At 42.6% G+C, this 22,943-nt stretch overlaps 2 protein-coding genes across 3 annotated transcripts in view; both read left to right on the forward strand.

Moving 5' to 3' along the window:
• LOC139795946 (storkhead-box protein 1-like) overlaps nt 1–16,708 on the forward strand; it is a 68,738-nt gene extending 52,030 nt beyond the window's left edge. The window contains exon 3 of the mRNA XM_071743274.1: nt 10,907–16,708. Coding sequence (XP_071599375.1) covers nt 10,907–11,061 — 155 coding nt within the window. The 3' untranslated portion in view covers nt 11,062–16,708. The remainder of the gene's footprint in view (nt 1–10,906) is intronic.
• A 1,681-nt stretch (nt 16,709–18,389) lies between these two features.
• The window catches only part of STOX2 (storkhead box 2), a 71,978-nt gene continuing 67,424 nt past the window's right edge, over nt 18,390–22,943 (forward strand). The window contains exon 1 of one of the 2 annotated variants that reach the window (XM_071743267.1): nt 18,390–19,778. In XM_071743267.1, coding sequence (XP_071599368.1) covers nt 19,613–19,778 — 166 coding nt within the window. In that variant the 5' untranslated portion in view covers nt 18,390–19,612. The remainder of the gene's footprint in view (nt 19,779–22,943) is intronic. The other variant, XM_071743270.1, reaches the window with a different exon arrangement.

The raw sequence follows: 22,943 nt of genomic DNA on the forward strand, positions 1-22,943 counted from the left end.
AGAATAATTAAGGAAATAAATATTTGTCATACATAGAACATATTGTGCTGTTTAATATCAAATGATGTCATTGTTCAGTGATGCTTTGCCTATTACCTCTGAATGCAGCAGAGGGCACCACATGGTGCTTTAGTTTTTACAGTACAGCAAAATTCTGCGGTTTTTTTCCTTCACTTCCCAGAGAGCTGCCTTAAGAATAGCTCTTGTGTGTCTCAGTTAACATCTAGTATTTTGAGTGCCTTTGTCAGATTCTTTCTTGTGTGTCTTCATAAAATCTAGAGATGGCTCATCCAAGGGCAGTCTGTTAGTGATTTTACATGTTTTGAAAAAAAAAATAATGTTATACTAATGTTCTTGGTTCATCTGCAGTCATTCCTGTTACTATGACTTAAGTTTTGAGGCACAATAGAGATGAAACTGGGGAACACGTAGACAGATCTTTTATCCTTCAATCATGATGTAGGTGAACTCCTAGAAACACAGGGTTAGAGTTTGAAGAACTTGCCAACCTAGAGCTACTACTTTAAGATTTGAGACAGACCTATTTGATGATTTCTACAGGCAGGATATTTTGCATGATGCTATAACCACATTTCAATAGAAAAGTTATCTAAAATAACTTTTCTGGAAGGTATCTGATATAAAAAGTATGTTAATTACATATTTTATAACCCTACACTAAGAAGGAGTTTATATCACTACCATCTCTAGAGTACATTCAACATACCTGGTTCAAAAATAAGTTAAAATAAGGCAAGGATGCACGATATTTCAATGTAGTGCATGAGGGATAAAAACATTCTTCATGGGAATTAATGAAGAGGTGAGCTGTTCTCTGAAGAAGGAAGATATTGTGGTCAGCCTTTGTCACCCTTGGTTATAAGTTCCAGTATTCAATAAAGCCACTACTGAGTTCTTTTTATATTAAAAGCGATGCTATCCTCAAAAAGTAAAGCTGTCTGAAGTACTAAGTAGCCACTAACTCATCAAATCAGGCAAAGTCAATGAATTGTATTAATCTGTGCTAATATGATAACGACAACAATCATAAGGTGCAATGCCATGTGGCTTCAGCTTCTAGCTCTAATGCATCATGTGATGCACTTTCAAGTTGTTGCTGATCCCAGGTACTGCTTGTCATGGCCAAAATAATTTTGGGGGAAAATAGGAGTGAAGGGAACTAGGTTCAGAAGAAAGAGGAGGTGGTTCTTCATGGCAGAAGGAATAATCTGCAGGACTTCCAGCTGGACAATTCTGTGGGTGCAAGAAGTTTATGTAGGCTGATGGGGAGACTGGACAAGCCTTTGGCTTAGAGGTCTCATGGAGACTACTTGTTAGAAGAGTCAAATCCCTTGAGCCCAAAATACGGTGAAACAGATAGTATATTAGGTGGAGGTATGAATGCTGCCTTATTCTCCCTGGCTGCACACTGCTGGCCTCTTTAGGAGGTTGAATACTGGGCAAGATGCGTTTTGGGGATTACTGGGTTCTTATATTTTAATAGTCTTATGGTTCAAATTAAAAAAAACTGAAGCTGTTGAAAGCAGTTCTTGAGGAAATGAATCATGAATGTAAAGCAGTTTTAGGTACCTGACAAACTGCATTCATTGCTTGGCTATCAGAATGTAAGTCATAGTTATAAACCCACGCCTCTGGAAGATTTCTGTGGTATTTATTCAGATGGCTTTCAAGCCTCATTTAAGAATGTGTTTCTCTAAATGTTTTCAAATGCTACCTTCTCATATTTTTTTGTTGAATAGCTTACTGAAATGACATGAACTGAATAACTGCAATATTAATATTTCCTCCCCCTGACCTCCTGTTTCTGTCAGTTTCACTAATCGATCTCCAGTTTCCAGAACGTTAGAATAGTAAGTTGAATAGTTGCTTTCTTTAATGTCTTATCCTGAGAGTCAAGGTACTTGAGCAGGTTACAAATGCTATCAACTATTCAAACAATGAAAATGTACAATTCTGGTCTCAATTAATGCGCTTTCATAGCAGAAGTCCTATGGCCAGAGGAACAAGTCTAGTCCTGTCTTCTAGCAGAAAAGCAGCCAGTCCTTGGGAAGCAATTAGGACTGCACGTCCCACACTTGCTGCATCTCCATGCAGCAGTGTATTGCCAGCATCAAAGGCATGGCTCGGTGTCTTTGAAGGGAGTCTTTCATTTAGTCTCAGTGTAATCTTCCTAATCCTGCACCAACGAGTTTACCTGAGCAGGGGGAGTCCCATCTCATCGCAGCTGTGGCTCATGCAGGGCTTTGTGCAGGAAGATGAGGTGCACCAGCCCAAACAGGGCTCATCTTCCCTATGTCTGCCATGGAGAGCCAGGAGCAGAGCAGGGTGAGGAAATGCCAGAGAGGGACCAAGATGCTGTGGACGCCCGGAGCATGCAGGCACTGGCTTCTAGTGTGGTAGTGCTTGCTGTATTTTTGCCAGCCTCTGGAGAACCAGCTTTTCCCTTGGCTGGGTTTTGCTGCTGCCAGCAGGCCTGCCTAGGCTTGGCAGAGTGCTCAGAAGTGCATGCTCTGGGGTTTGATCTACAGTGCTTTAATCATCCCAAACAAGCCAGTCCTGTCCACATGCAAATACTCAGTAAGTGTTAAACTATATTATCCTTTTGTGTTTCATTTAACAGTTTAGTATTTTTCTCAGCTCGGCAATTTCTGTGTCTTACAAGAATCAGAAACAACACCTTTGCTTGGAGTTGGCCTTTTTGCTTATTTGAGTATATGTTTTCAGATAAACATCAGTATTTTAGATCCTCCTGCTTTCCCCCTCTTTCTAGCTCTAAGCACTTTCTGAGAAAGTGCTGGTGGGATGGTCCAGAGGCATGCAGGCATGCTCGCTGGGAACTGGGCTGAGGTGGGGCAGAAGTTTTCAGATGTAAGCTGACTGCAACATGAGCCTGAGGCTGGTGGGGCTTCCTCTTACAGGTAAAAGGTTTTGGTGTGGTAATGAGCCCTCTGAGCAGTCTCTGTTCTTCTTCCTACCTTAAATCACCGCTGCATTAAAAGTACATTCCTTTTTTTCCTATGCTATTCTTCCCTGTGTCAAACTAAACTGTTTTATCGTAAAGCTGAGCAAAAAATTAAAACCCTTTTAATTTTTTTTTCAGGGGACATTGTACTGATAGTTTAGTGTTAAAGATAAATGAAAGATAGGCATAGTTCGTATCTGTGTGTCTCAAAAGCTGCCCTGTCTTTTCATCTATGCTTGTCAGTTCAGGGAAAGCTGACAAATGGCCCACGGATAATACGTGCATAAGGAACATCTTTTTGATCTCTTGTTAGGATGCAGGGTTGGCACTCAGAGGTGCACGTGTTGTTTCTAACTCTGCTCCCTGCATGATGCTGGGCAAGCTCCAGGGATGCCCTGGAGAGCAAGCCATGCAATGGAGTGTTCTCTCCTTTTAGGACTCAGTTGGAGCTTGCTAGGAACTGATGTATTTATTTATTTATTTATTTATTTATTTATTTATTTATTTCCCCCTGAGATGCTGAAACCCAGTAAGAACCAAACAGATGTGTTTGTGGGACATTGGGCTTCTGTGAGAAACAAATTAAAACCCAATATCCTCTTCACTATGAAAGATGAGGCAAGTGAAGTCACTGGACAGCCTTTAAAAATGGAGAGTATTAGGTTTGTACCTCTGTCTAACTAGCTGTTTTATCTCCCAGAGTGCTGGGAGGTTAGTTCAGTTACTAGTATTCCAAACTACAGAAATACTGTAATATATTCTATAGTTAATAGACCACACTGTTATGTGGGATTAATAAACCCCTCTGACTTGACAACCCAAGTAGCTGGAAATTCTTTTTTCCTCTCTTTAATTTTAAAATGGGGATGTGAGTAGGAAAAAGATGGGTAGTGATTTCACATATTTAGAAAGAAGGGGTTTTCCCCTGGTCTGGATTGAAGCTTTATTGTATTTGCATTAATGTATGAAATTTATTTTTCCTTTCTTCATAGTAGAATGAATTAAGATGCCAAGAAAAGAAAGTTGTTTCCTCTGTAGACTTGACGTTCCTGTACAGATGTCAGTATTATGCATATTTATACCTGTTAATTTTTACTGAAATAAGAGTTTCTTCGAGTTCCCTAGTTTGTACTCCCACAGAATATTTTTTTTTTCTTTTAGAGAAACAGTGCTAGCAGATCCAGTTATAAATCTAGGAGCAGTGCTGTGGGAGATAAAAAGTATGTTTTGACTTTTTCTTCATGACATATATAAATGGAAAATGTACGATTGTATTAGCGCTCTTAGACCACCTCAGGCTGTTACACACCGGGGGGAGGGAGGGAGTCAAACGCGACAGTAAAGCAGATGGTGTTCATGAGTCTGTCTGTGTAACACTTCCTACACCATGGAGTGGGTGGAGGGATGGGGGCAGACATCTCTACACTGGCACAAAGGCTCAGATGCTGCACCAGGGACAGTGCCAGGCTGCCTGGCACCGTATGTGGATGGGTCAGCTGTGAGCGTTCCTGCTCAGAGCTCTGCTTTCCCACGCCGTACCTGCTTCAGTCTTTTGGGCTTCAGTCTCTGGATCTGCTCTACCCATGGCCCCAGTAGAGTCCTTAGGAGTGTGGGGGTAGTCATGGCAAGAGTAGTTGTTTGGACCTCAGTAGTTTATTCAGAGAAGCTCCCCTGTCCATCCCTATGGTAAAACACTTGTGAATGTAATGAGGATCTGATCCATGAATGACTGATCCCTGCAGTCATCCTGTGGGGGGCTGTTCAGCACATACTGGTCTGTGAGGGCACTGATGCATCACACTTACATCCTGTTAATTCAAAGAATCTACAAAAAAATTGCTTGCCTGCTTGCCCAACTTTCAGGACTCTTGCTGGTATGCAAAATTATACTGATTGTTTTTAATCCTTTACTCACTTTAGTTGCAGTACAAGAAGACAGTGAATTTTTTGCTAGTGGGAAAATACTGTAAAAAATCATTGCCCAGAAGAAACATGCTAGAGGATGGTCGCCAATAGCCTTTGTAATTGTAAGGCTGATTGTTAACTGTAGCATTACTGTAACTGCAGACAGAAAATGCTTTCTGGTGATTTTGGGGGGGTGGGTTTAGATCATCACACAGTGACCTTTCTTTCTAGAACATCTGCATTATTTTTCTATGCCCAGAAAATAATGAGAACAATTAAACGGAAGATAATGAGAACAATCCTAAAGAGTGAGATGATCTAAGAAGAATCTGTATTTTCCAGAGCAGTTCATGTGACAGGGCTCACTGACATTTCCTTTTTGCTTCCTGACCCTATGATGGAGGTTTCATCATGCATTATGCAGGGTTAGCACAGGGGCTGCATCCACAGGGGGGAGCAAAGAGGCAGAGGTAGCAGTTCTTAGGGTAAAGGGTACATCCAGTAACAACAGGCTTGATTCCCTGCCCTGGAGGACCTAAGCTGCTTCTGTCCTGTCTTCAAGCCATTGGGCAGGTGTGATCCTCTTTTAACCCCTTCTTGAGCTGTGGTGTTAGACATAAAAAGTCGCTTAACTTTGTAGCCCTAGGAAGGATCAACTGTGTCTTTTGTCATTGTAGGAGGACACAAGGTAATCTGATGGTGCATACTTGATCCCTTCATGTTGTGTGTAGGTAGAGCTATGTACTGTGTGTATAATAGAGACATAATATATAATATAGTTGCCACTATCATAAAGAAAGTTTTGGGTTTTTTTGGTTTTTTTTTTTTTTTTTTGCAAATAAGTAAGTAAATAAACAAGTTCAGCCCACATAAGTCATCAGACCGACAGTGATAACTCACTGGCCATCTGCTTCTCTCTGCTCTGCAACATTGTTTTCCTCGCCTGCTTCTCCGATACAAAATTTACCATAGCTTCAGCTTGCCATCTTCAGAAAACCCAGTTGTCACAGTCATCCTTGGGAATGATTGGTGATTATGTTTCATTTCTGACCATCAAAATAATGATATCTAAGAAAAAGCTGACTTCTAAAAAACTAAGCAAGCCACGAACTCATACATGAATTATGCACATGATTTCTCCAGTTTGTCAGAATAACTGTTTTGTTACAGGAATTATTCGTTTTTAATACAAATCCAGTAATTACCCTTTTCAGCAAATGTGGAACCCTAGCTTATAGAGAAATAGGTTCAAACATGGGTGAACATAATTAAATTTACTTAGGAGCATTCAGTACCTGGTAACTTGCCTTCATCGCTTGGTAGATGTTCCTGCTTTTGGTAACTGTAGTAATTTGTATTCACATTGCTGGATACATCTCCATAACTGGTTCTAAAGCTACACATCCTGTTTTGAAAAGGACTCGTGCAGTTCTTTTTATTAAAGTTGTGTAGGAAAAGATAGTCCAAATGTTTTCTGAAAATATTCTTATTTTTGACCACTGGATTTTCTCACAGCTGGTAAGCTCAGGTCTCTTTTCTTCAACATTATTTTATGAGTTAGAAGGCTCAAATTTCCTTCCTAATTGTTCCAGGAATGGTAGAAGATTGTTATTAGAAGATAGATACAGTAAAATTGTGTGTCTAAGCCATGTCTTCTGTCTTGTCTGTTTGTTCTGAAATTGCCAGGCTCTGCATTGATTTTCAAGGTGTAACAATCAGGGAGAATGCAGTTTTCTGAAATGGTACAAATAAATAGGAATCTGTTCAGACACTCTCCAAATCAAGATCTTACCACTTTTGAAGTGGACTGCTCAACATCTCAACATGTTAAAAGAGAAATCTGCAGTATTGCCCTTGTGTACTTAGTAGTTTGGTTTGTTGTTTGTGGTGTGGGTTTTTTTCTTTTCTTTAAATAAGGAAAAAATGAAATGTGTTGAAAACTTCTAGCAGGTTACACTGAAACAAGTAGAACTAAATAATTAAGTGAGTTTTATCACACAGGTATAAAAATATGACTTTCATAATGTTAGTCGTATATGTCCCATTAAAATTGCCAAATCTTACTCATTGGAAATAGGTGATTAATAAAAATAATTAATATTACATTATCAACATTCTTTTTCAAATAATTGGTGGTTGGTTACTTTAGTTGAGGATGGCAACTACTAATAAATTTGTTTCCTTTTGACTTTTTTTGTCTTGAACAAACCAGGCTGACTGTCTAGATGATATTGCCAGCACTGTGAGTCAAAGCAAGCCTGATCAGTGTGAATCATTGCTTCTGACTCCTAGGATCTGATCTCTTAACAGTAAACTACCTACATACCAGGGTTCCTCTAGGGACACTTTTTAGCTGCATGCTTAGCTGAAGGCCAGGTGCTGGTTACAACAACCCGAAGTTTGTTCTTGCTTGTTTTATAGGGGTGAGGAGTCCAACAAACAGGCAGAGATCACTGTGTATCTTGCACTGATTCCTGCCATGAAGAGTGAGGATTGAATATGGGGAGAGTTTTTGTCTGCCAGGGCTGTGCCCAGCAGTGCCTGTTCTCTAGTGGACTTCACTGGCCTAGAGCAGGGCCTAGAGCCAATGCTGCCTTGGGGACAGAATTAACAAAGGATCTTCTTCCGTGTGCTAGTTTGGCACATTACAAAAGATGTCTGTGATCTGTAATCAGAGTTTCTGTGCTTGTTTAATCATCAAGGAACAATAAGTCTTGTACTTACTCTCCTTTGCCTTTCATCCTCCTCCATCGCACCTTGCCAAAAGCATGTGATGTTCCTGAGCTTGCTATAACCTTTCAGTCCTTTCTGGTAGCTGGAACATTTTGGTGATCAGGCTTTCCCTCCTGTGAAGATACCAGATTAATATACTTAACATCTAGAAGCAGAGGACAGCTGCTTGTCATGCAAAAAATGTGCACATAGTCACAGCAATGGCAGTTTCTGTGAGATAGGCTACACTAATTTGCAAATAACCCAACATTAAACAGCTTGAATAACTTCAAACTGCCATATCTTTGTTCTTCAAGAGCCCCAGTGATTTAACCGTGCATTTGCTGCTGGCTGGAGTGCATGTTTCCTTTAACCACTTCATCTGACTAAAGGAGGTTTTAACTCTTGTTACCTTTCACGAGACTGAAGTCCAAAGGGTCCTCAGGCTGTGGACACCACTGTGGCAACCAGTTATGTTCCTTGTCAGCTATACAATCTGTAAATCTGGACAGGGACATTTCTCTGCATGTCTGGTATATCATCTAGCCAGAATCTAGTATGAGCTGGGCTTGGAAGACCTTACAGGATCAGCAAATCAGATATAAATTCTGAACAATTAATGTACGCCTCATTTTTTGTTCATTTTAAGATACTGAAATAAGGAAGGAGAGGCAGTGAGTGCTGAGGGTGGGGCAGGGGCCAGAAGTAAAACTCATAGCACCCTGTTACCTCCAGGGGAAAATTGAACAGGAAAACTTGACCACCTACCTCCAGTTTTGAAGAACAAAACTTGTAACTTCCAGCATAGTCCTGTTGCAGTGGCAGGGCGCCGTTGTAATTTGCCTGGTTCCTTAAGTCTGCAAACAACTATATCATAGTTTCAGCAGACAGTACTTCATAGTAAAGCTGGCATGCTAAACTGATGATTTTTTTTTAACCTATCTTGAAAATCCCATCCTCCTACGTGATTACCTGTATTTGTTGAGAAAAATTGCAGCAGAGAAAAGGCTTGTTAGTTTATGGGATAAGGAGATAAAACAGGTCTCAGAATCCCTGTTCCTTTTGTATGCACTGGGAGGTTCTTGGCAGAAGGATAACTGGATTTCCAGTGCAGCAGGGAACCACACCGGCTTCTATGGAAATAATTGGGCAGATGCTACAGCAGATTATGCAATAAAGTGGCTGGGTTTTTTATAATTGCTGTAGCAACCTTTATTAGTTAAATAATTAGTCTTTCCAGATAAGAAATAGGATACAATATACATTGGAGAGATTTATGAGAGCTAAAAGGTAACACATGCATATATTGGCAGCTGTTTACAGCACAAATTTGTGTGTTACGCTTCATTGATGGATTTTATTTGAAAAGGTTGAGACAATGCAGAATTGGGAATATGGTGGCTGAAGGCAAAGGAACTGCAAAATGTATTTGAAAAGCCTGCATATGATATCCATTCCTTTTAGAAGGAATATTTCCTTTATGACCTCCTCCTGCTTTGTATTTAACATTTCAAAGAACTTTGAGGGACTGTCTGCAAGCTGTGTCTTCATGAAGGCAGTAGCCAAGGATTTAAACTATTGTCCCCCTGGCCCCAAGCTGAAAACTGCAGGCGGTTTTAATCTGGGCTGTGGGGGGGTGGGCGTTTAAACCCAACCTTTTGTCTTCAGATTAGGAGTGCAGGAGGATAGACTTAAGGGGTGTTAGTGGGCGTTTTTTCATTGGCAGCTCAGTAATAGCATCAGCCTTTGGAAATATTTTTTCCCAATTCTTTGTTATTTCAGTAATTACTATGTGGTGGGTAGAAATCCATAGGGTTTGTGGTTTCTTAAGTACCACAGCAATGGTATGGGGATGTGGGCAATAAAAAGAAGTAGTTGTTTTTATAACTTTTTACTTCTTGAACGACTGAGGGCACTTAAATGCCTTCTCAGATAGTCTATCATTGTTTCACTCCTGAATGTCTGTGTTTATTTTGCTTTGGTTCCATCAGCTGGGAAAATATTAAGATCCATCTTTGGAGAGGAAGGAAGAGAAAAAACCAAACTGACACTAGTATCATGCTCTGACAAATCCAAAATCTGCCAGTTGTGAAGGCAGATTTCCTGGTTGTTTTACACTGGGAGTTGGAAAGGTGGCCAAACAATCCAACAAGAAAAGAATGAAAGGCCAGTTGCTGAGCACTTTCATATAGAGTTTCTTTTACTTTCTATTAGAACCTAAGAAATATTTGTCCTGAGTATCTTTCATTCCTGGAAGAGCTGGGGGTAAAGAGCACTTGAAATTTCATATATGGAAACATGGTGACTCCTTGCGAAAGTTCCTGAGATCGAGCACTGTGCCTAGTAAGATTTACCACATTTGGCTTGTGAAATACTGAGTTCAGCTCAATAGTGATCAGTTTTAATGAACACTAAAGACTTTCTAGCTCTTCCCTGTGTACGTGATTCTTTCCAACAGAATTCTACTGCTAAGAAATTTCACTTTCATGTAAATTGCCTCACTTAAGATATTCGCTTCTTTTGGGGAAGATCTTTTTCAATTTCCAGAAATACTAAGTATAAGTGGTTCTCTATGCCTCACAAAAATGTAATATAATATGAAAAGCAGTTTGAAAGGAACCTCATCCTACGCCAATGCAATTCACATTCTTTAAAGACTGTAAATGCTCTTGTGTTGTGAGTGAGGAGTATGCTTTCCAGAACTAGAGTGGAGACTTTTTCTTTCTCTTTCTAATTTGATTTTAGCTTACTTTTCTTTATTTCATTATTTCAATTTGTTTATTGCTATGATATTCCATTGTAATAAGGGATGTTTTTCTTCATATCATCTACATGTTTCATTTGTTCTCAGCCTTGACTCTGAAGTTGTAAGTTGAAAGATTCACACCAGAAAACAGCCTTGTATTCAGTATGACACTCGAGTGTTATGTTAGAAGTATTTAATCAAGGGAGGCTTTGGGTGCTGCACCCTTCTGCTTAGCTCCACGGAGTTAAAGATCTTGCATAGACCTTTAGAAGATCTGGCAGGTAACAGTACTCTGCTGGATTTAAGCCCCTCTTCATATTTTAAAACAAACAAATAAATAAATTAAAGCAACTGACAGCCACCCAATAATATAGAAGATTAAGTAGTAGAGCTCCCTGTGGTTTACATTTGCTTTAACAGATTGCACTGTTCTGTAGGGTGCCACTTAGAAAGGCAAAAATTATTTTGTTGGACTAGTCCCTATTTGAAGAATTTAACTTTCTTAGAAGGTGATGGGAGAAGTCAGTGCTATAAAATGTTTTTTCTTGTTCCTCTACTAGAATACAAAAATCTCTGCACTCAGGAGAAATGTTCAGAACAGCTACTACAGAGAGGCAAGTGCAAGTGGTGCCTGCATAAACATTCATCTGAACAGGGCAATGGGAAATTGTCTCTGGGTGCACACAGGTGGGTACTGTTGGAGCTTCAAGAGTGAAGCAGAGGGTGGCAACAAGTTGTGCTAAGCAGGAACAGTCAGGGCAGCTGTCCCAGGAGTGGAGCCTTCCTTCTGATGGGTGCTACTGGGGCATCAGAAGAGAACTGAGAAGCTCCAGACCCCCAGCAGTACTGGGGTCTGGTCCAGACAGCATGATTTTTGCATTGATTTTAAAGCAGCTTTTGGGTCAGGTGTGTGCTGAGTCACCTGATTTCTGCCTGTGTTTATGACTCCTTTCTAGAGTTTTTCCCTGCCCAAATACTGCCATATGCCAATGAGAGACAGCCTCTGAACCTAAGACTATAAGAAAATATCCAAGAAGTAATTTAATTACTTTTCTGTGAGGTGATGAATCAGTGATCTTTCACTCTTGGATTTGTCTCTTGCTTGCATTGTTTTCAGACTGATGGATGGGAACCATACATTTTAAGTGCTGAACCACTATTTTGAAAGCCTATTTAATATAGGCATAACATTTTGCACGTTTTGAAGTAAATTCATGACAGGAGATTGTTTACGAAGGGTGGAGTAGACTATTTTAAGGCCTTCCAATTTTTTTTAGGGTTTTTAAGATCTCTGCCTATTATACATGCTATATGTATATATACATCCATAATATATACTCCCTGTATTGTACAGCTGCATAAGCAAGAATCTTGAGAGGGAGCTTAGTACTGGGTTGTTCAGCAAATGCTGTGTGGAGTTACAGCAGCTGCTGGGATTTAGTTCCCCTGGAATGCTGCTTAGGTTTCTTTGCCCATCAAATATGTTCATTGTCCCCTTCACAAACGTGCCTGTGGTGCTTGTTTCAGTTTGTGTATGGCGAGTAATTCTTCTAGGCAAGAATTTAGAATTTAAAAGTAATATAGTGATAAATAATAGCCATGCAACATGAAAAATAGTGCCCACTTGCTAGAACCAAGGTCTTCTTTTCTTTCTCAATGGAATTTTCCTTTAAAGGTAGGTACCTGACATGCAGAATCTGCTTGTTGTTTCTGTTGCTGTAGTACCCAGGAGCTTCACCAGAGTGCAAGGCCTGCTCGTGCTTGGTGCTGTCTTTGCAGTCTCGTGAGGTTTTACATGAGCAAAAAACAGGAACATAGGCTCTATGGAGGAATGGGAAGAGCTGCAGAGATGTGTGATTTAGTCTTTAGAAACATAATCTGTAATGGCTTTTACTGCTGGTAGGCTTTATCTCTATTTTTTTCAACTCCCAAAGCAGGATAGGCTGTCTTTCCAACTTGGAGTACAGCTGGCTCCCATATATCAGTATGTTACATAAATACCAGGGTACTAATGATATGTGACACCAGTGGAAACCAGGAAAGTTGAGGCCAACATTTTTGGCACATCTTTTACTACCATATCCTTTGAAAGAACAGCTAGTGAATGAATCGAGTTGCTGTAACTCCACTTCTCTGAGTTTTTGAATTCTATTATATGTGAGGGATTTAATAAATGCTTGACTGTGTAAAAATCTGCGCAGGATTCACAGCTTGCCTCCCTTTCCAGTTAGTTTTGTACACTGAGGAGTTACAAGACCAGCTTCCATCCCTTTTAACAAACCCACTTTGAGTCAGTGATAACAGGAGAGGAAGAACGTGGTGAGGGTTGTATCCTACAGCCAGTGCTTTTGGTACGCTGGTACATTTTTAGGTAGTCTCGGGTATCCAGATGTAAAACCCTTCTGCCTCAATTATCTTCTGTGCAGAGGAACCACAGATTCAATCAGAAGGTCAGGCATAAAAAAAAACCAAAAAACAGGGGAGCCTTTATTCTCATAATGGAGGCAGGTTTTTCTTAAAAGTCATGCAAGATAAAATAAATACCACAGAGCATAAGCGAGCATACAGAAAAATGAACGGGTGAGCTACAGCATGTGTGCAGCAGCAGTGCTGCATTCCTGTCATCACACATTCCCAAAGCATAGCAGTGAGAGAAATATGATCCAAAACGGGCTTAAGAGGCGCGGTAATTAAGCCAGGATTACAACTATAGTATAATACAACCTGATAGCGTTCTGGAGTAAGACTGAAGAATTGCTTGTGATAAGCTCTAAAACTTTTTCCGTTTTTTCATATTTGGAAAGTTTTCCACTTGTACGTTTGACCTTGTGATTTCTTTCTTTCTCATTTTGGTGGAGTTTCTCAAGTGCTCTCTCCAAGGAAAGAGGGTTATCTGAGCAAGGCCCGCTTCTTCCTCGCCAGTAACTCCATTAAGAGAGACTGCCTTATTTTGTGACCTAGGCTACAAGCACAGATTACAAATATTTGGCTTCTCTTGCATATCTGAGTAGCAAAAAGTACTAGTGAGAGTTGACAAACTAATGGTGTTGGTGTCAGAAGTCTAAGGGCTGCTATGAAAAAGGAAGTGCTGCTCCATGACTTTTCTGGTTTGATCTTGCCAGTATATCTGATTACAAAGACATGGAAAGGAAAACTTGTGCTTCCTGCAGCCAAGAACAGTTGTGGCCTGTTGCCAGACGTCCTTTACCAGAAAGGGACTGCACAAAACCATCTTTTCTAGAGTCTGAGTTCTGCTTATTTGTTAATACAAAGAATCCATGCATGAAAATGGTGAGTTTCTGCAGCGGACAGTTTTCCCCTGCTATGGATTTATTAATATAGAAATGCAGGTAATATATTTTCTCAGGAACGCTGTTATGCAGAGCTGTAGATCTAATAAAAATATATATTGCCAAGGCCTGGGGTGTTATACCTGAGTTTGGTGGTTTTCCCCAGTTCTTAATTACATTTTTTTCCAGCTCTTCTCACACTCGACTTTTCTTCCCTCTCTTCTGCTTTTCAATTGCTTGTGCTACAGGCTTTTTACCCCTCTTTATTTTCTCTTTATTCCTTTCTGCTCTCCTTCTCCCACTTTCACAGTCCTTCCATTTCCTTCCCAGCATCTTGTGGCATCCTGTCTCCACCTTTTTACAAGTTAGAGAATTTGATGTCTCTATTTTTATAGGCCACAAAATAACCCTCTGCTACCAGTTTTCCTGGCTGCTAGTAACTGCGAGGGCAAGGTCTTCCCTGTGTCCTGGTAACACCAACACTATCCATTGTTCTTGTTTCTGAAGATGGGGACTGGAAAACGACCCTTATCGTGGATGTGGAGAGAGCAAAGCCACAAGGCTTTGTGCTGAGCACTTGGCATCTCAACAGCACCAGATCTTCTGGTGGTGTTGGGTGCTTGTCATGCACCATCTCTGCTGACAGTGATGAAGCAAATGTGCAACAGGCAAGGTAGTGACAGGGTAAGGGAGAAGCGCCGGCTTTGAATGCATAGCTTGAGAGATTATGATTTTAGAGGTGTGGCTTGTCTTATTGAAGAGGAAAATTGCTTTCCTCCTTGCAGGTCCTATTATTTGCCTTTTTTATTTTAGTGTTTGGATTGCATGCTTATTTAATTTGAAAACCTCCTGCAGGCAGTCCCCAAGCCAGTCAAGCTGAGGTGGCAACAACCAACACACTGCTACTGAAGCCTTCTCCTCTCCTGTATGGAAACATCAAGAAGTAGCCCTTACTGAAACTTAAAATACCACACTACATGAGAGCAATTACTCTGTATGCACACGTGCACAGGCACACATGCAGAGAAATATATGCATCAGCTCACCATATTGTACTCTGCTACTTAATTATTATGTTTTAATTGAGGAAAGATGAGCCTTTGAAATGGAAGCTGGGGCCCTTGAGTTTTAACAGTGTATTTTCCACAGATTTTTCCCCTCTTCTAGGCCAGTTATGTCCTTTTCTTTTTGCCATTTTCCATCCATGAAATGGGAACAGATCTGCTTAACAACTCATAAGTGATTGTTTATGAAGATTAAATGCAATAGATCTCAGTAATATTTGTTCTCTCACCTTTAAAAAGATAAAACAGAAGGTTTTCAGAAGCTAAGATTTTTAATTGCTTCTACAAAAGCCTTCAGGCTCCCTATGAATTTGGCCTGAAGCAGGGTTGTGATTGAAATCTTGAACACATAAGAATCCTTTGCAATGTCTTCTTACATGCACTTAAGCCTCTTTTTTGAAGTTCATAATGTTAAACCAGTGCCTCTGAAATTACTAATACTGTGTTGCCAATTTCTGATAAGGAATTGTTAGGTTAAAAGGGAGGCAGGATGCCTATTTTTGGTTTAGCTCAGTTTTTTTTTCCCAAGATGTCTACATGCTATTCATCCAAGCCTCACCTCTCCCTCTAGTAATTCAAGAGAGACGGTACCTGTTGGACTTTACATACGAAATTATAAAAATAAATGTTTTATCTGATTTTGAACAAAAAGCTTCTGAATCAAAGCTTTTCCTTAGTTGAAAGAAAGAAAGAAAGAAAAAAAAGCTGGGAATGAATACCAAAAAATGAAACTTCCTTCAAAAGGCTTTGAAACTATCCCCTTTTCATCACCAATAGCAAGTGATCAGTTTCCCATCAGTTCTATTCCTGCTTGAAGTAGTATTTGCCCTTATTCCCAGCAAACTCCATCAGATTATTTCCATATTTCTTTTTACAGTTAGGCAAGACTTGACCAATGTGTCACAGGTAGGCAAAAATATTTGTAAATTAAAGCAGAATTTCACAACATTTTGAGCCAAAGAAAATTATTGTCCTTCTCACCCCTGTTGGAACAGTTGGATTGAACAGCATACAAAGGAACTGCACTGCTGTTCAGCAAGCAGGGAAACCATCTGTAGTTGGGAATTCTTCTTTCCTTATCCTGCTCAAACATGTCCATATGAATCCAGACATTTATTTTCTTTTATTAAAAAAAAAAAAGTAATTTAAAAGGTCTAAGAATAAAGCATGGGTTTAGTAGGGGATTTTTGGTTTTGGTTTTGTTTTTTTTTTCCCCAAAGCCCTCAAATTTTAGCTTTCTGTTCATATGAAGAAAATTATTTTATTTCAGTTTGGCTACCCAAGCAAAAAATCAATTACATTCACAGTTCTAGCTCTATTTCCAAAGAAAACAGCCAAAACTTAAACTTGGTTTTTAATTATATATTTGATTCCTCCCAGTAACAACATTTGACTTCAAACAATGTAAGAGCAGGAGCAAACTTGCTCTGAATTCCTCTCTTCAAAGGGAAGAACTCTTTCAGATACCATGTCAGAAAACTTCCCACTGGAACCAAAAAAAGATAACTGTGAGAATACAAGTTTAAGCCAACCACAGAAATAATGACTCAGTACTGAGGAGGCCTCCAAAATTGTTGTTAAAAAAATCTCCCCAGCTTTGGAATGGGAAGGTTGACCCTGCTTATGGATTGCTTATTGCTCTTATCCCCCTTCCCCATTTTAACATGAAAATAACTCCTCATAGTTGTAGGAAAAAATTATTAGCTCAAAATTATCACACAATGTAAAACTATTCTGCTAGCTGTGCCCCAAACAACAAACCAGTCTGATTCCTACAGTCGGTAAGAAGAAGACACCATGTGTTAATTGTATGTACTGTATTACTCTGATGACAATTCCTGCAAGTGTACCAATTAAATCATTTAAAACTACTTGAAAGACTTCTGTGCACTGTCACCGGTTCATTAGTGCACAGCGAATTTCTTGAAAAGAACTGGAGCTATGTGTGCTTTATCTGACAATTGCAGAGCTGTCCCTTGGTTTTTTATTTGATACTTGTCAGACTAGCTCTGACACCAGACTCAAATATTTTTAGTTGGGAATAATTATGCATAAGGATCACTGTGGTCTTGTTTATTCCCCCCACACCCTGCTTTGTTCTGTCTTTCTACTTCTTGACCTCATTTTTCCTCCTCATTGCTTATTCCTATTTGTCTCTTGTCTCAGATTATGCCTCTGTTCTCATGTCTTTTTTAATGGAACAGATTGATATCCAGGTCTGTGTTTGTACTTGGAGAAAGGTTGAGTTTAGTTCAGCCGTAGGCTGAGGTTAGCTGGCCAGCTACATTCAACTGCTTCTTGATAGCTGGAAATACACAGCTATCATTAGTTTAGCTTTCAGATGGTGGAATGAGCTTACACCTCTGGCTAGATTTTAATTTGCTTTTACATCTGTTTAAATAGGTAGGTTTTTAGGTTTGGCTTAGTTAGGTAGTGCTAACCAGCCTCAGCCTTCAGTGAGAAAAGTTGGAACACTTCTAGAAGTTCTCCTTATGGTTTCTCTGCTCTGAGGGTGCAAATGTGTGCCATTATAAGCCTTGTGTAGGTTGATGAGTAAATTGCTAGGTGAGTAAATTGCATGATGGGAAATACCTTATATTTTTATTGCAGGTGCTTTAGGCCATTTCTTTTGCTCATCTAACTTTTTCCCTTTGCTGCCAGTGTACAAAGTACCAATGGAAACAAGTTGTTCCTCACAGCTTTTCACAATGCCTGAGGGTTGGTGAGGCTGAAGGAGAAAGGACCCCATAAGTATTTCAATTTTCAATATTCTTGCTGGGTTTCACTCACTTTCTACTTGAGTGAGAGGGATGGCTATGAATGAAGCCCTAAAACTTCTTGGCCACGTGTTATGCTTACAGTAGCAGAAGTGGTGGAGCTGATGTAGGAACCCAAACCTGTGTGACAAAGGGCTAAATGTCCCAAGGTCTGTTTGCTTTGATGTTCAGTTCATCCTTCTGCTGGTTCAACCAGTATTGAAAATTTTCAACTATTCACAAAATTATGGTCCTCTGATTTTCCATGCTCTTAGAAATGTCACACAACCCACTGTAAGAAAGGTTAAACAGTTATAAAAATGTAAATATAAGTAATTTGTTGGCAATGTTTTCAAACCCTGCATTGCCATTGCATCCACTGGCTGGCACCACCTGATGTCAAACTTGCTCAGAGCTGTGTTGTGGAGTAGGAATCGCCTACCTTGGGACAGTTGTGGTGAGCAGGACTCACCACTTCCCTGACACCCCACTTCCCTGACACCCCGCTTCCCTGACACCCCGCTTTCCTGCTGGCCTGGCCCAGTTCAAGAGGGCGCCCTGGGGGCAGAGGCGTGTACTGCTGGGGTCAGAGGGTGGGCATCCTCCCTCCCGGCGGGGAGGCGGCTCGGGCGGCTCTCCTGGGTATCCTTGCGGGGCACAGTGAGCGGCCAGGGCCACCTGGCCGGGAAGCCGGGAAGCGGCGGCCCTTCAGGCGCCAAGGTGGTGCCACTGCGGGAGGGTGCGTGGGTGAACTGGACGGCTCTGCGCAGGGGTGCCCGGGGATACAGATCCCTCCCGGGCCTCTCTCCTTCCCTCCGCTGTATCCGTTTGCCCTGAGGTTGTCCCGGGCGTGGAGAGGAGTCCCAGCAGCCCCGCCGCCTTGCCCCTCCTGCCCTGCCGCTCTTTCCCGCCGCTCGGGGCGGTGCGCGCCGTGGCCCCCTCCCCACTGGCTGCCGCGGGCGGTGCCCGGAGCCCGGCGGTGCAAGGCGCCTGCCTCCCCCTGGTCCGGCCCCGCCGCTCCCCACAGGAGCCACCGCCAGGAGGGAAGGACGGACGGAGGGACGGGAAAGGAGGCGGGGCGGGAGGCGGCCGGGCCCCCCATCGCGTACGGGGTTTGCACGCGGGTGCCTGCGAGGGGCCCGAGCCCCGGTCGGTGCCACACGGGGGAGCGCGGAGCTCGGCGGGACCCGCAGGCCGCGCCGGGACTAGCATGAGCCCGGGCGGCAGCGCTGTGTCCGGCGCTCCGGCAGCAGCTGCGCTAGGCGCGGAGGCGGGACGGAGAGCGGGCGGCGGACGCGCCGGGCAGGCGTCCGGGGCGGTCAGCAGCCTCCCCGGCGGCCTCGCCCCCGACTCCGGCCGCCCCTAGCGAGGATTCGGCAGCGGTCGAGCCCCAGGGACAGGCAGACAGAAGTGGGGGTCGGCCATGGCGAGGAGCGATCCTGCCGGTGACCGCAGGCCGCTCCCTGCCAACCCGCCTCCGCGGTCCTGAGGGGGGCGGTGGCAGCGGCGGGGAGGTCGCGGCTGCTTCCGCCGGTCCCGGGGCCGGGAGAGGCGCCTGCGGGCCCTTCCTCCGCCTATTCCTTTCCCCCCTCCTCCTCCTTCTCCTCCTCCTCTTGCTGCTGCTCCGCCCGCCGCGCCGGGAGCTGCAGCCTGCCTCCCCAGCGCCGGGCGCGCCGCGGTCGGGGTCGCAACCGGCGGCTGCGGGGTTTTCCTCATTTGTTTGGGCCTTTTGTGTGGCGGCTCACAGTTGGCTAAGCACGGCCAGGCTGAATCGCGCCATTGTTCGGGACCCCCGAGCTCCCACGCTGCACATCTCTCGTCACCATCCCCCCTATCGCCTCCCCCCCTCCCCTTTTTTTGCCTGAGAAGCCACATAACGTGCCTTTCCTCCACGCGAATCTGGAGCTGTAAGCCGGACCGATTGCAAATGAAGTGTAATGCATTGTGGGACGTGTGTAAAATTGGATCATTCGAGGGGAAAAAAAAAAAAAAAGGAAGGGACCTGCGGCCGGCGCCCTAGAAGAGGTATCGGGGAGATGCGCGCAGGTTGTGCCCGGTGGTACCCGCGCTAGGCTGATGCCAGGCAGCGCCCGTCCGGTGAGCCGCAAGGCCTGACCCATGCTGCGCCGGGAGGATTAGGCTCGGGCATCCTCAGGATGAAGAAGACGCGGAGTACGACCTTGCGGCGGGCCTGGCCTAGCTCCGACTTCTCCGACCGGGCCTCAGACCGCATGAGGTCCCGCAGCGAGAAGGACTACCGGCTGCACAAACACTTCCCACCAGCTTTTATTTCCCAGGCATCACGGGGCTACATGACATCAGGTTTGTAACATAATTTGTGCGTGTGAGCGAGCTTTATTGCGAGGCTGGTGCGGAATGTGTGTCTGGCCAGGAAGGCTGTGTTGGTGGGTACGGAGGGGAGCCTGCGGATAGGAGCGTAAGTTGGAATGAATAATGCAAAAAAAAAAAAAAAAAAAAGCATACATCCACCATTTTGTACCTCTGCAAGATTCAGAGCGGGACCCTTGCAATATGGTGTTTAAAATCTATTAGTAGAATAAAATAAATGCATGAGAGAAACGGTTGTGTCTCTGTCGTAAAATGACTGGGTGCACAGAGCATGGAGCCCTTTGCTCCTTTTGTGCGTAAAAGCATGTGCTGGGTATTTACTACTGCCCCACACATTCGCCTTTGAATGCAGTTAACTCCACTTAACTCATCGGGCTTTCATGTTTTCACATTTTGGAAGGGAAACGGGTCACCTGTGACTGCAGACGCGCTTGCCTTGTACCAGGCTCTCCAGGTTTCATCTGCATGTGTCTGCAATGGCAAAGCGTGCTTTGGTGAAAATGACTGTAAACACATTTGCATTTGTGATTTGAGGTGTAGGAGGCCAGACCTGTGTATGTGGCAGAGCACTCACGTGCATGTAGATTCGTCTGTCGATTGCTTTCAAGGGAGGCTGTAGGGAAATAATGGACACTGCACCAACATGTTTGTGCGTGAAGAGCGAGCGCAAACAAAACAAAAAACAGCGTAGGGAAAGGCAGGCATCAGGGAGAGGCTTGGCCACTGATGGAGTGCTGCTGCAATTTTTGGAAAGCCTCAATACTCTTAATGAAAGCTGCTCCATCCTGAAATACGTCTTAATGGTCTTGGAATTCAGACATTTCATAAACATCCAAAAGATCTGGGAAAATGATGATGGGAGGGGGCTAGGGGCAGAAAATCCCGAAAACCTCCTTTGTTGTTGTGCTGCCTGCTTATTGTGATGATCGGACATAGCGTTTCATTACTATGATAGCAAATTTCAGTTTATCATGAAGGCATATTTTCCCTCTGAGGCTCAATTTAGGTTGAGTGGGCAGATTCCTTTAAAGGAGAAAAAGAGAGAGAGGAAGAAAATGAAGGTATTTATTATATGTTATTGGAAACGTTTCCAGCCCTGTGCCCTGTCCTCCCCATTTCTGCTGCAAAGGTCGAACCAAAGATTGTGGTTCTCAGTTATATGCTCACTTTGCTATCTCTGGCCCTAATGAACATATCTCTCTAGCCAGGATTGTTTTCTCATGTTTTAAAAATCTCATGACTGTTCTTTCTTTAATGCTTGAGCACAAGGCTAATAGTATGCATCTTACTGAAAATGTGCCTGTGTAAGAGTATTGTGCTATTTTGGTAATAGCTGCTCTGATTTTTCCCTTTCCTGGGAAGCCACGTATTGAGGGGAAATGACACGGATAATTTATGCTTGAACAGCTGAATAAGAGAATGGTGGTGGTGGAGGGGTTGTTTTGTTTCGTTGGTGCTGCAGGACCTGAAAGCTGGCTGGAAAGCCAAATCTGTACTGCAAAGATTTTTGTTGTTCTGCATGAGCATCCTGATATTCCCCCACTCACTGTAAGATACGCTGAGTCAGTTCTGTTGAAGTTGGTACTTTAAGGCCTTTCTTTCAGTGTGGAAGCTCCTCTTTAAAAGAGAAGGAGCTCACATGAATGTTTTGTGCCAAGTGGTGTGGGATTTTTGCTTGGTTTTAATTCTTCAGGGAAGCAATCTGGCTCTGTAAAAGCTTTATCTTGGCAAGATAGGTTTAATCCAACCAGGTACTCAAACACCAGCAATCTGCAGAATGAAATGTGTCATTCTGCATTTTCTTTGGAGATACCTGTCTTTGGTAGGGGGGAGGGAGGCATAGTTTTATAATCTGTTAGAAATGTGTTAAAGTAAGACCCTGACGTCTAGAATACTGTGTTCATTAATATACGGTGCGTCACTTTCAATTGCAACACCTGAAGAAGGAGAACAAATGTCATGTTTAGTTTGAATAATTTGTTAAAGTTGTTTGAGGGAGAGGAAAAATACATTCAAAATTAAAATCGGCAAAGGTTTGTTGTCATGGGTGGGTGAGTTTTTTTGTTCTTTTCAGGTTTTTTTTTTGTAGGCTTTTAGCTGGAAATGCAATTGTTTCTCTATAAATGGATAGTTTCCACACTAGTTTATTTTTAAAGGGTCTTTGTCCACTGCCTTTCCAAATACTAGTTTTAGAAGGAAGAGCTACTCTATCTAAACACATCTCGCTCGTTAAAGAAACACATCTCACTCTCTTCCTCTCAGGAAATCTATAGGAAGTCCTCTGGTGTAAAAGTTGTGGGGATCAGGAATACAAATACATTCTTTGTCACTCAGAATGTTGTAGGGGAGAAAGTGTCCTGAAACACATGGGCTTTTCAGAGGGCTGCATTCTGTTTATCCAACCATTTAACCTCATCACCATTAGCACTGTTGTGGTTCTCTTTTAATTAAATGCCTCATTGTTTGGGATGAGGGTGGAGGGTGGGAAAGAAAGCTTGGGGTTTTACCTCAGTTACTCTGCTTTGGGCAATATGAAAAAGCAGACAGTCCAACAGTCTTCAGTAAGATCCTAAAAAGCTCAAAACGTATATTTGAGTGTTTCTGAATGGGGCACAGAGAACTGCACATTTCTTTAGCACAGACAAATCTTGAGTAACGGTGTTGCAGCCAATGCTGTGGTGTTCTATCTGGGGAAAATACAGTCTCTGCAGAACCCTGTTTACAATGGAAGTGTAAGCCTCATGCTAGAGTGGTGGAGAATGCCCAGTTTTAAGCAGCCTTTTCATTAAAACTGAGTAAGGACCAGTTTGATACTTGCTTGATTAGAAGCAGCAGGTGGCTGGCAGTCACATTTTGGATACTTTGAGAGCAAACTGCCCATAATAGTAGAAAATCGATGCAGATGCAATTCATCTGAAGTTTAAAGATTGTTTGACAGATGAAGGGAGATGGGAATAAGAAGGAAGAAAGCAAGGACTTTAGGAAATCACACATTTTTCGTGCTGAATAATCACTTGATACATGCTATTAAATCGGCTGTACTCCAGGGTTTCTTCAGACCTCCTAGCAACCACGAGGTTCAAAGGCCGTGCAAGGAGTTCATTGTTCATGTGGAATATTAATTTCCCAGTGGAGGAC

This window comes from Heliangelus exortis, chromosome 4, assembly GCF_036169615.1.
Source record: "Heliangelus exortis chromosome 4, bHelExo1.hap1, whole genome shotgun sequence".
Taxonomy (NCBI): Eukaryota; Metazoa; Chordata; class Aves; order Apodiformes; family Trochilidae; genus Heliangelus; species Heliangelus exortis.